The sequence below is a fragment of the Lynx rufus genome, unplaced genomic scaffold, assembly GCF_022079265.1.
Source record: "Lynx rufus isolate CCGP_SWC_20201006 ecotype Redwood Valley unplaced genomic scaffold, mLynRuf1.p SCAF_14, whole genome shotgun sequence".
Taxonomy (NCBI): domain Eukaryota; kingdom Metazoa; phylum Chordata; class Mammalia; order Carnivora; family Felidae; genus Lynx; species Lynx rufus.
In genome coordinates this window covers 31,533,121-31,546,766 of record NW_025814828.1, presented here as the reverse complement: position 1 = coordinate 31,546,766, position 13,646 = coordinate 31,533,121, and the positions used below count along the sequence as shown (strand labels likewise).

Sequence of the window (13,646 nt, the reverse complement as noted above, 5' to 3'; positions counted from 1 at the left end):
ATACTACAAAACCAAGAAGTAATGGAGAAATGAAGGAACAAAGACATAAGACATAGAAAATAGGTACCAAAATGGCAGATATAAATCCTACTGTATCAGAGATTACATTAACTTCGTTTATTTATTTATGTTTTAATGTTTATTTATTTTTGAGAGAGAGCGAGAGAAAGAGAAAACACAAGCGGAGGAGAGGTAAAGACAGAGGAGACACAGAATCTGAAGCAGGTTCCAGGCTCTCAGCTGTCAGCACAAAGTCTGATACAGGGCTTGAACTCACTGAGATTATGACCTGAGCCAAAGTCAGGACGCTTAACCAACTGAGCCACCCAGATGCCTCGATATTACATTAACTTTAAATAGATTCAACACTCCAATCAAAATGCAGAGGTTGACAAAATGGATAAAAACAGATTAGAAAACTGATAAACATTAGTTCAAAGATACAAACAGATTGGGAGCAAAACATTTAAGAAGACATACCATGCAAACAGCAACAGAGACCGGGAGTGTCCATAGTAATAATGGGCCAAATAGAACTGAAAGCAAACATTGTTTGAGCATGACACCATGACAGCTCCCCAGACCGACTCCCCAGGAAAATGAGTAAAAGTTGTAAAAATCAACTGTAATAATTCTCTAGAAATTATCCTTAAGGGAATATAGTAAATGAAGAAAAATCTATTCAACAATATTTACTGCATTCAGTAAGAAAGGCTATAATTTGTGAACCAAAACCCCTCGCTCCCTCTTCCTCCCCTACTCAGTAACACGGAAACCCTACTCCTCACTGGCACAGCTAAGAATACAAGGCTCTCAACTTACCCAGCTCCCAGTTGAAGAACTATAGTTTTCTGGGAGGTGTAGGATATCAACATCTCTCATCCTGCCCCCAGTACACACTGCTAAGTTCTGGGCAAGTGCAGCTGAGAGGAGTTGGGGGTATCCCTCTTCTGCCCAGTCACAGGACAGAGACTCTACATAGGTGTGAAACTGTCCTCACCCTAGCTAACAAAGTGCTTGTCTGGTGCTGGCAGAAGCAAAATAAGAAGACCTAAAGCTGTTGTCCCTATCTCACCTAGCACTTAGCACCTCATGCACGGGCGGTATTCGGGGAAAGTGCAACACCATCCCCACCGCCAGCTACAGGGCCATGGTTTAGAGATTTTGCCTGGAAGGAGAAGATGGCCTTAAAACAGACAGTTCTTAATCTCTTCCGAAAGGAACTGATAACTAACTTCATTTTCAATAAAGTATGAAGAAGGTTAAGACCAGGGATGCTCTTAAAAATAGTACAGGTTGGGGCGCCTGGGTGGCGCAGTCGTTTGAGCGTCCGACTTCAGCCAGGTCACGATCTCGCGGTCCGTGAGTTCGAGCCCCGCGTCGGGCTCTGTGCTGACGGCTCAGAGCCTGGAGCCTGTTTCCGATTCTGTGTCTCCCTCTCTCTCTGCCCCTCCCCCGTTCATGCTCTGTCTCTCTCTGTCCCAAAAATAAATAAACGTTGAAAAAAAAAATTAAAAAAAAAACAGTACAGGTTGAGGTAAAGGGCAATTGGGAGTAGACTGGTAGATTCAATGGAGACACTGGCTAAACTGCATGCCTGCTACTTTGCTAGTAAACAACAGGGGAAAGGGACAGCTGGGAGGAGCCCTTGTGGGGACAGAATAAATCTTAAACACTTACTTAAACTATTACTTCAAAGGAGCCTAGATTTGATTGAATTTATCTGAGGAGCAATTTATGCCTCCTATAGAACTGGAATTAGCAAAATCTAATATATGGGTGTGGAGGCGAAAAGAGATAGTCAAAAGGAATCCTGCCAAAGCCACTGTCATCCCAGATTGACTGTGGGCATTCCCAAGGCTATGTCCCGTGCGAATTAACATCAGAGGCTTCATACTTTGTGTGTGGAGATTTTCTGGGGAGGAAGCAGATATTACTAAAATAAGATGGTCAGTCAGTTAAGAAGTCAACCAACACCATTAACAATCTCATGGGAGATGGGACCGGTATTCAGCTGCTAGAATATATCTTTTAAAATGTTTAGTTTTCAACATAAAAATGATGAGATGTGAAAAGAAGTGGGCAAGAGAAACTGCATGTTAACGTAACCAGCTGTCAGATTTAACAGAACATTAATTCAAGACTGCCATTATAAATGTCTTCAAAAACTTAAGTATGGCCAAAGAAGTAAAGGAACATATGATGACAACGCAACAGCAAATAGAGAATATTAAAAAAAGAGACTGAAATAAAAGAACAAAATAATTCTGGAGATGGAAACTGCAACAACAAACATAAAAAAAAATCACTAGAGCAGCTCGATGGTAGATCTAAACTGGCAGAAAAACAAAAAAGAATTAACAAACTGAAGACCGATAGAGATTAGGCAATCTGAAGAACACACAGAAAATAGAATAAGGAAAAAATAAACAGAGTCTAATACATATCTGGCTCACCGTTAAAAAAGCACCAACACACATGTAATGCAATTACCAGAAGAAGAGGACAAAGAGAAAGGAAAAGAAAGACTGTTGGAGAAATGAGGTGGGTGAGAGTGAAGCTGGACTGGGGCAGGGGAGTTATTCCAAAAGGTAATGTGAACCCAAAGGAACAAATAGAGACAAAAATGGTAAAAAAAAAAAAAAAAAAAAGGCTAATATAATGAAAATTATAAATGTATCCATTCGGTTATGGGCTGAATTTTGTCCTCCCTCACATTTCATATGTTAAAGCCCTAACGCCTAGTACTCTCACAATGTGACTGTATTTGAAAACAGGACCTTTAAAATGTGATTAAGTTAAAATGGGGTCATTAGAGTGAGCCCTAATTCATTCTGGCTAGTGTTCTTCTAAGAGGAAATGTGGACACACAGAGACTCCAGGGATGTGCACACGCAGAGAAGAGATGACGTGAGGGCACAGCAAGAAGCTGGCTATCCTCAAACCAAGGGGAGAGGCCTCAGAGAAACCCAATCTGCCAATACCGTGATCTTGGACTTTTAGCCTCTAGAGCTGTGAGGAAATAAGTTTCTATTGTTTAAACCACCCAGTCTGTGGTATTTTGTTATGGGAGCACTAGCAAACTAATACTAATTACCCTTCTCTCAGCTTTCTTCAGATCATAAAAATTACGCCAAAATTAAAAAAAGAAATACCGAAAAATGTTATGTAACATTACTGATTATTGCAACACCACTGATATGTCTGACAAAAACACCACAAAATAGGGGGAAATGGAATAGAGCTATATAAGAGTAACAAAAATGAAAAGGTGGGGCCCCTGAGTGGCTTAGTTGGTTTAGGGTTTGACTCTTGATTTTGGCTCAGGTCATGATCAGGTTGGTGGGTTTGAGGCCTGAATCAGGCTCCATGGCAACAGTGCAGAGCCTGCTTGAGATTCTCAATCTCTCAATCTTCTTCTCTGCCCCTCCTCCACTCACATGCATGTTCGCTCTCTCTCAAAAATGAATAAATTTGAAAAAAATAAATGAAAAGGCAGCCTACTAAATGGGAAAAAATGTGTACAAATTAATATCCAAAATCAATTAAAAAAACCCTCATACAACTCAAAGGCAAAAAACAAACAAAAAAACACACAATCCAATTAAGAAGTGGGCAGAGGATAAGAACAGACACTTTTCATGCATATTAAAACATGTTGAACATTCTTACTCATCGGGGAAATGCAAATTCAAACCACAATTAGATATCCCCTCACACCTGCCATAATGGCTATTATCAAAAACAAACAAACAAACAAACAAACAAAAAGATAACAATGTTGGTAAGTATCTGCAGAAAGGGACCACTGGCATACTGTTGGTGGGAATATAAAATGGTGCAGCCACTAAGGAAAACAGTATACAGCTTTCTCAAAAAATTAAAAATAGCACTACCATGTCATCTAGCAATTCCACTTCTGGGTATTTATCCAAAGAAATTGAAATCAGGATTTCAAAAATATATCTTTACTTTCATGTTCATTGCAACATTGTTCACAACAGCCAAAATACAGAAACAATCCAATCAACCCAAATGTCCATCCACAGATGAATGAATGAATAAAGAAAATGTGTTGAGTGTATGTATATTACGGTGGAACACTATTCAACCTCAAAAAGGAAGAAAATCCTGCAACATGTGACAACATGGTTGAAACTCGGAGACATTATGTTAAGTGAAATAAGCCAGTCTCAGAAGGACAAATCCTGTATGATTCCATTTATATGAGGTGTCTAAAGTGGTCAAACTCAAAAAGTAAAGAATAGAATGGCGGTTGCTAGGATTTGGGACTAGGATGAAAAGGAGAATTGTTATATAAAGTTTCAGTGATGCAAGATGAATAAGTACTAGAGATGTGATATACAATAGACTTAATAACACTGCACTGTGTGCTAAGAGGGTAAGTCTCATGTCATGTCAAGTATGCTTACCACCAAAAAAAAAAAAAAAAGAGAGAGAAATTAACACAAGGAAACTTTTGAAAACGATGATGGATATGTTTATTACCTTAATTGTGGTGATAGTATTATGGCTGTATGCATGTGTCCAAACTCATCAAATTGCATACAGTAAACATATGCAGGGTTTTTTTTCTGTTGTTTATCAACCCTACCTTAACAAAGATAAACAATAGAGAATATCAAGGAAGCCAGAAAAAAGGTTCTTTGAAAAGATCAATAACACTGATAAGACTGATCTAGACTGATCAAGAATAAAGGAAAGAAGACAAAATTATTAAAATAAGGAATGGAAGAAGGGCCATCACCATTGACTTTCTAGGAAAAAAAGGATTATAAGAAAATATTATATAAACTTCTATGCCAACAAACTAATTACTTGGAGGAAATGCACAAATTCCTAGAATGGCACAAACTATCAAACCTGATTTAAGGAGAAATAGAATACCTAATTAGGCCCATAACAAATAAAGCAGTGGAACTAGCAATGAAATAAACTTCCCACAAAGCAAAGCTCGGACCCAGATGGCATTAGTTGTGAGTTCTACCGAAGACTAAAAAAAATACCAATCCTTCAAAAACTCTTCCAAAAAATAGAATAGAAAGGATCATTTTCCAAATCATTTTCAGAAGCTAGTACTAATGCCACAAAAAACAAAGTCATCACTAGAAAAGGGAATTACACCATTACATCCTACGATTATAAATGTAATATCTTCAACAAAATACTAGCAAATCAAATCTTACAACATATAAAATCATTATATAGCAATAAATAGTTGCATTCTGCAAAGGAGGAATTTGAGAACTACTAATGTGGTAGACAGAGATGTGGGTAAATCCTGTCTCTGTTAAATCTAGGCCGGGTTGCCATTTTGGTTAAAAGTAATGTTAAATTTTGAGTAAAAATGATCAAATCTGGTCACTAGAGTGCATGTAATTTGGGGGGAAAACATGGACATTTTTATTTTATTGTAAAGTACGTTTCATATTTGACTGTTAATAATTAAATTCTGGTTTTTTAACTGTAACATATATTACTCAGCGATCAAAAAGAATGAAATCTTACCATCTGCAACAATGTGGATGGAAACTAGAGTGTTCTATGCTAAGCAAAATAAGTCAGAGAAAGACAAATATCATATGATTTCACTCATATGTGGAATTTAACAAACAAAACAGATGAACATAAGGGGAAGGGAAGACAAAATAAAACAAAAACAGAGAGAGAGAAACCATAAGAGACTCTTAAATACAGAGAACAAATTGGGGGTTGCTGGAGGGGTGTTGGGTGGGAGCATGGGCTAAATGGGTGATGGGCATTAAGGAGGGCACTTGTTGGGATGAGCACTGGGTGTTATAGGCAAGTGATGAATCACTAAATTCTACTCCTGAAATCATTAGTATACTATATGTTAACTAAACTAGATTTAACTAAAAATTTTTAAAAAGTGTGACATTAAAAACTAGGTCACTTACTGTGATGTTTATAATAATAATAAAGACTACATAAAAATTAATTGGCAGTTAAATTTCCTTTCTTTTCTATTGCATTATTTTTAAATTTTAAAATACATGCCTACTGTAAAATATTGATCTTAGAAATTTTGTAACTGGTTTTAAAAGTTTGAGTTAATGGGGTGCATGGGTGGCTCAACTGGTTAAGCATCTGACTTTGGCTCAGGTCATGATCTCATGGTTTGCGAGTTTCAGCCCTGCATGCAGCTCTCTGCTATAAGCACAGAGCCTGCTTTGGATCCTCTGTCCCTTTCTCTCTCTCTGCCCCTATCCCCACTCGTGGACACGGGCAGGCTTTCTCTAAAATAAACAAATATTTAAAAGAAAAAGTTTGAGTTTATATGTCCGTTGCCTAAGTCTGAGGGCCACATTCACATAAAGGAGAAAGGAGTCAAAATTCCCCAATTAACAATCTTGTCTTTTACCAGACAAACCATGCACTTCTCATAAGAAGCAACTATTTTAACTCAATCTGAGATAAACCATAGAGTAATAATAAAATATTATGATTTTTTGAAAAACATACAACTATAATCATCTAGCAACTCCTAGAACTTTGAGATTTCCTTTCAGTGCTACCACTAGAATGTAAGACTAATTATGTTTAATCTTGATGTCTTATGCAGAACAGTCATTTGGTTCATTTAAGGGCATATTTTAATACTGGATTAATGCTATATATTCTGACATTTTTCTGTTTCTTGTATTCTGATATAACACTTTAATAAAAGTACAGTAAATAAAACTCTCCCTCACATGAACACAGGAACCATAAATTCACCAATAACTGTTTTTTTATTTAAGTTTATTTATTTCTTTTGAGAGAGAGGACGTGAGCAGGGGAGAGGGAAAGAATCCCAAGCAGGCTCCACAATGCCATTGCAGAGTCTCACACAGGGTTCGATCTTACAACCCTGAGATCATAACCTGAGCCAAAATCAAGAGTGGGATGCTTACTCGACTGTGCCACCACCCAGGTGCCCCTCACCAATAACTGTTTTAACAACAACAAAAATTGTTTTGTAAACAACACATGATTATTAATAAGAAATTATCAAAAGTCTTCATATATAGTGATTTTAAAAACTGGAAATTATCAAATACTAAAATAATAAGCATACATACAACTTCTAGTGTCAACACAAGTATTGTTGACGATTTGATTTCTAAAGGTGATGGAAACAGTGCACAATTGAAGCAGTACAGAGGTATCATTGACCATCTTGTCCCTCAATATGTAAGTTCATAAAGATATTTGTCTATTGTGACCTTAAATAATACGTAAGCATTTTATTGTCTTTTCATCTCAAATTTGTGTTGTTGTAATTGTTGTTATTAAATCTCCAAATGCATAAAAGCATGGTTAACGTGCAATTTTAATTAATCATGATGCCTTAAGTAAAAATTCATTTTCTGTTTGAATCAATATTTCACTTTTTGAAAGCAACAGATGTAATAAGATTAGGAATAAAAAAGCCTATTAATTATAACTTTTTAAAGTAATCTCTATACCCAATGTGGGGTTCGAACTTACAACCCTGGGATCAAGGGTCACATGCTCTACTGACTGAGCAAGTCAGGCGCACCATAATTATAAATTAAAAAAAATTAAAATAGTACATCTCAGTACACAGAAAGCTCATAAACAAAATTCATAAATTTGATATGATCAATCTTTTAGCTTTATATAGATCAAACAGCATGTCAAGAAAAATTGATTTATCTTCATTATTTATTCTGTTTTATATGATGGTGCTCATAAATTTACTATGTAACATAATATTTATTGTGTAATAGGTGTAATATCAACACAAAGTTTCTCCTCAAATGGTTCATAGTGAAAAGAATTACTTATTTCCCCTTAAGCTTGAACATGACTAATGGCAAAGAAATTATATGAAAAGAATAACTTACCTGAAGTCCCCAGCAGAATGGAAGGGATTTTTAACCTTTACAGTGATTTGTTTCCATGTGTAACATGGGGATTTACAATTTATAATTTCCTAAAATAAAAAAAAAAATTCTATATGAAAATAACAAAAGAGTACTATGAATTGCCATATATAAACTTAAAGTATTTAAAAAACAGCCTGTTTAAATATTACAGTGATATTAATTTATATAATTCCCCTTGTCCCACATATATTGTACTACTAAAATCTGGGTGGGAAAGAACAAAAATAGATTGATTTCACGACATTAATGATCCATAATACTTTGCTAACAAGTGAATTATTTGTCACAATAGTGTGTCCTGAATTGATTTCTTTAAAATTGATTTCCTTAATGACGGAGCATGGTTTCACATCTGCAAGTTAATCAATCACATACATGCCTACTATATGTGACATAAAGAAGAGGCAGAATGCACACATAGAGCTCTGTGAGTATAAACACATGCTTGTGTTTATAATGTGGTGGCTAAGATGACGTATTTGTACTATAATAAAAGTACAGGGGCACCTGGGTGGCTCAGTGAGTTGGGTATCCAACTTCGGCTCAGGTCATGATCTCACAGTTTGTGAGTTCGCGCCCCCATGTCGGGCTCTGTGCTGACAGCTCAGAGCCTGGAGCCTGCTTCAGATTCTGTGTCTCCCTCTCTCTCTTCCCCTCCTCCACTCATGTTCTGTCTTTCTCTCTCAAAAATAAGTAAACAGTAAAAAAAAAAAAAAAAAAAAAAAAAAAAGCACAAATATAAAACTAAAACCTCAAACTACCCGAAGGACTTCCACAGAAAATAAGATTCTAGGAATTCTACATTTTTAGATCGGTCATGTTATTATCTTATTTTATTTCTCCATTATTATCCAATCCACACCCTGGTTTACTAAAACTATGAGTAGCCAGATGGAGAAGGAAACAGAGAGCCCGCATGAGCTTCATAGTATAGATTTGATCCATGGGACATTCAAGATAAATTGATAAATGTTCCTATCAGAGAAGAGAAACATTTTCTTTACTGTATAAACCACCAACACTTAATTCAAACAAAAACATAGACAAAAGCCCAGGGATTTCTTACCTTAAAATCACAAGTCTTCAGGGCAGAAGGGGATGTAAAGTTGCTATGTGTACAGTGAATGACTCCATCATGAAAAGAACAAATATAATCCTAAAAATCTGACCTTAAAGTAACACTCAATACAAATCCATTCAAATTCCCTTATAAAATTGAAGAATTATTTCCAGAGAAAGAGTATCAAAGCAAGAATATCAGAGACACAGAAGCCAAGAATTGTGCATATGTAAGTATGTGCACATATGTGTCTATACACACACCATCTCAAAGAACAGGTGCTATATAGAGATAAAACTTGGAGGAATAGCTGTGCTTGGGACACTCCATGGCCTGCGAAGAGAAGCAGACATATAAAATAGGGAAAATTTACTTACAATGGCCTTAAAGTTGAGGACTTCACCCTTAAGAGCAAAAGTCATTGTAGTGCCTCCTATCCCATGCTTAGGTTTTGAAATCAATAACAGTGAAGCTTCAGCAGGATGAAGGAAGCGACTGGTGAATTTCACAGTGATACTGATTTCGTTTCTATTGAGAAAAGATAAAGGGGAAATATTTTACTGAAAAAAAACGCAGCAAGTATCTTTCAGCATAGATGATGTGCCCAGTGTCTACATCCTGCAATATACTCACTTCTACAATAAAATTAAAGACTGCTGCAGATCTCAGCAAGCCTACAGTACAGTTATTGTCATCAGTTAAAACACCTTGATCCAATCTGTAAAATCTACAGTTACCTTCAAATGTATGTATAATCTACCAAATATTGGATTTCCAGTTAGCCACAGGAAATTGTGTATATACTTTTATGTGAAATTCTTAGGACATTTCTGTGCTACTGTTTAGGCAAACTCTTAGTCATATCACTGGTTTTTTTGTAACACGGAGGAAAAAAATGAGAAAGACTAAGAACTCAAAAAATACTTAAAGCCATGGTTGAAAATAAAATTTAAATCTGGAATCAAAATAATGGTATGTAAGTAGCACGATTTTTATTTGAGAGAAACACATAAATAAAAGAAGGAATATAGAAAGCCATGTCTGTCTCCCTTAAACTTCAACTTTCTAGTCTAGAACACAGTAAAATGGTAAGGAGTCTGTGGACTCGGGGGAGATTCCACTTACTAGTGTGTCGGGGAATACACTATGGCATCCTGGCAACCTAGCATGCCAACACATGAGCCACATATACAAGGCTTAGCTTCAGTGAATAAAAGTCTTGGCAGAAAGCCTGTGATCCTCTGGTAGTAGAAGAACATGGAGGCAGGTGAAGAGCTGCTACAAGAACCTTTTTCACTTGCCTCCCTACTGCCCCGGAGAGGGTGTCATCAGTTTCTCACTGCCCCCTAGATTCTGATGCGATATAAAGGTTGCTACCTAGCTCCCTTCAGGGTAGAGTTACAGGCTATAAAACTGCTTAGGTGCAGCATGAAATTGGCTGTCAGCAACATGGTGTCCTACTACATATGATGCATTCATCAACAAAAGCCCTTTTGATATGGTATGACCCTGCACAAGGGACATGTGTATCTAGCCCTTTTAATTTGTTTTCACTGTTTATATAACTAACGAAATCCTCATATAAAACAAATGGGCTAAGTGTTTCATAACTGGCTAAATCTTGCAGCCTAGCCTAGCCTTGCCTTGCCACAAATGTGGGTGAAAAATTGTGGGGAAATTTTACCTTGGCTTTTGCTCTGGCTGTGAGCATAGTTATCACAATTATTCCTTTCACAAACTATCACCTAATGCCTTCTCTTAGAATACCCTTATTTGGAAGTGGAGATGGGAATAGATTCTCTCAGTGTTCACCTTTGACTTAACTTCCCCCAAATCCTTGTGGAATTACTGTTCAATGGGTAAGCCTAGGGAGCATCAAAAAGTAAAATGAATTAAAGATTTTCAAAATCAATAGAAATACTCTTAAAACTGCTTTTTGTGGAAAATTACAACTCACATGTAGCACGAGTGGGGATGGTTTTTACTCAGGTATGTCATCACTAATGATCTCAACTTATACAAAGGACATTTTGTTGGCCATTATGAAAAGCTCATGGACTTGAATTTAATTAAGTAGAAAGAATATTTGAACTTGAGATCTCTTTCAGGGTGTATAGGCTCAAGCTCTGTGTTAGGATACCTGTGAGTGACTTACGATTTTTTTTAGATATTCTAAAATTCATCATTAGATCAAGCCATTCATTCATTCATTCATTCACTCATTCAGTTGATACTTAAAAAGAATTTATAATGTTCCAAGCACTGTTTTAGGTTTTGGGATACAGTAATTAGAAAAAAAAAAAAACATACTATTCCTGATATCCTGGATCTTACATTCTATAGGACAAGCAGAATATTAATTATGTTGTCACAAAATAAATGTGAAAATTACAAATGTATGTATGTGCTAGGAAGTGCTATGAGAACATATAATAGGGAGTGTGGTATAGTCTGAAGGGTGAGAGGGAGGGATATGTTAGGTGGGATATAAAGGATGGAACAAGTTAGCTAGAATGAGCATGGGAGGAAAGAAAGCCTCAAGGCCTCTGGTATGAGGAATTATGATGTGTTTGAAGAACTCACCAAAGGCCAGTGGTGCTAAAGTTTAGAGAGCAAGAGGGTTAGCGATACAAGATATATCCAGGAGCCAGCTCTGAAAGGCCACATGTTGACATATTCAATCTATATTTTAATGGTAATGGGAAGCTATGGGAATATTTTAAACCGAGGAGTGATATAAGCAAATTTGCATTTTAAAAAATTGTTGCCATTCTAAAAGGATGAATTGCAGATGAGCCTTTTCATCTGGACTCTGAGCTTTGGAGCAAACTTGGAGCAAAGAGCTTACCCTTGCAACGCCCATGTCAGATTCCCCACTGGTGTTCCAGATATTACAAACAACTGACAAGGATCACCACCCACAGAACTCCACCCATGCTACTACGAGGGCTGCCTGAATGGCGTGGTTTGAGATACCCATTTGGGGAGGAGAGATTGGGGTGTCGCCATTTTTCTCCCCATCACCAACACAGTGGTGCTTCAGGGAACAGGTCAGTGGCAACCACTGGAGGTGGAAGCCATTTACGCCAAACCCTGCACCTCCATGCCTGGTAACTGCTTTATCCACCAGAGTGAGATTAACACTGACTGAACCAGAAGACCTCTCCTCCAGACCAGCACAGGCCCCAGTCCCAAGGCACCAACAAACAACTGTCGTGTGGTTTTGTATGTTATTCTGTTTTTGTTTTAATTATATATTTTTCACTTTTCTTTCCTTCTCTTTTCCCTTTCTTTTCTTTCTACTCTCCTCTTTTTTTCTTTCCCCATTGGAATTAGCCTCATACTTCCTGATTCAATTTTTGGTCAATTCTTATTATATAAATATTTTTTCTTTCTTTCCTTTTTTTTTGTTTGTTTAATCAGGCAATTTACTTTATTTTTTTAATACCTGTTCTGTACCTCTGTCTTCTTTATTTTCCTCTCTCTGTCTCAGTATTAAGTCTAATAGTTTCTTTCCTTCTCTACCTGGTGTTTTTTATTCCACCCTGTCATTTCTCTCTTGTATAGGATAAGGCTTCTTCCCTGGCCACTTTTTCCTTCTTTCCAGAGTTACTTCAAAGAACAAATCACAGCATACCTGGGGGAAGGTCCAATCCACCAATACGAGCAGTGGGATAAAGCAACCAAAGATGCAACAACAGAGTCACACAACACACACCAAGAACACTTCCAGAAGCACCAGGTCCTGGATACTGTGTAACCTCTTTTTAATATAGCATTATTCATAGGTACAGGACTCATAACAAGCTATTAAAACACATAAAAGACAGAAAACTAGCCAAAATAACAAAAGAGAAGAATTCCCCTCAAAACAAATTCCAGGAAGAAAAGACAGCCAGAGAATTGCTCAAAACAGATATAAACAATGTATCTGAACAAGAATTTAGAATAATGATCATAAGGCTAAGAGCTGGGCGTGAAAAGAAGATAGCGGAGAATCAACTGCTGCAGAGATCAAGGACCTAAGAAATGGTAATGATGAGTTAAGAAGTGCTGTAAATGAGATGCAAAATAAACTAGATGCACTGACAGCAAGGATAGGAGAAGCAGAGGAGAGAACAGGTGAAATAGAAGCTAAAATGATGGAAAATGATAAAGCTGAGAAAAAGAGGGAAAGGAAATTACTAGACCATGAGGGAAGAATTAGAGACCTAAGTGATTCAATGAAACGAAATAATATCAGTGTCATAGAAATTACAAAAGAAGAAGGAGAGAGAAAGAGACAGAAGGTTTATTTGAACAAATTATAGCTGAGAACTTCCTTCTGGGAAGGACACAGACATCCAAATCAAGAGAGCACAGAGAACTCCCGTCAAAATAAACAAAACAAAACAAAAAAAAAAAAACAGGTCAAAACCAGAACATACAATAGTGAAATTGGCAAAATGCAAAGATAAAGAGAGAATTCTGAAAGCAGCTAGAGACAAAGGGGCTTTAACAAACAAGGGTAGACACATAATGGTAGTAGCAGACCTGTCCACTGAAACTTGGCAGGCTAGAAAAGAATGGCAGGAAATATTCAATGTGCTGAATAGGAAAAATATATAGCAAAGAATCCTGTATCCACCAAGGCTGTCATTCAGAAGAGTTAC

General features: G+C 36.8%; 1 protein-coding gene across 1 annotated transcript in view; it reads right to left on the bottom strand.

Annotated features, from left to right (window-relative positions):
* The window catches only part of CFAP47 (cilia and flagella associated protein 47), a 544,467-nt gene that overhangs the window by 259,014 nt on the left and 271,807 nt on the right, over positions 1-13,646 (bottom strand). Inside the window, exons 39-40 of the mRNA XM_047075775.1 lie at positions 9,372-9,522; positions 7,893-7,981 (exon numbers count right to left, since the gene is read on the bottom strand). Coding sequence (XP_046931731.1) covers positions 7,893-7,981; positions 9,372-9,522 — 240 coding nt within the window. The remainder of the gene's footprint in view (positions 1-7,892; positions 7,982-9,371; positions 9,523-13,646) is intronic.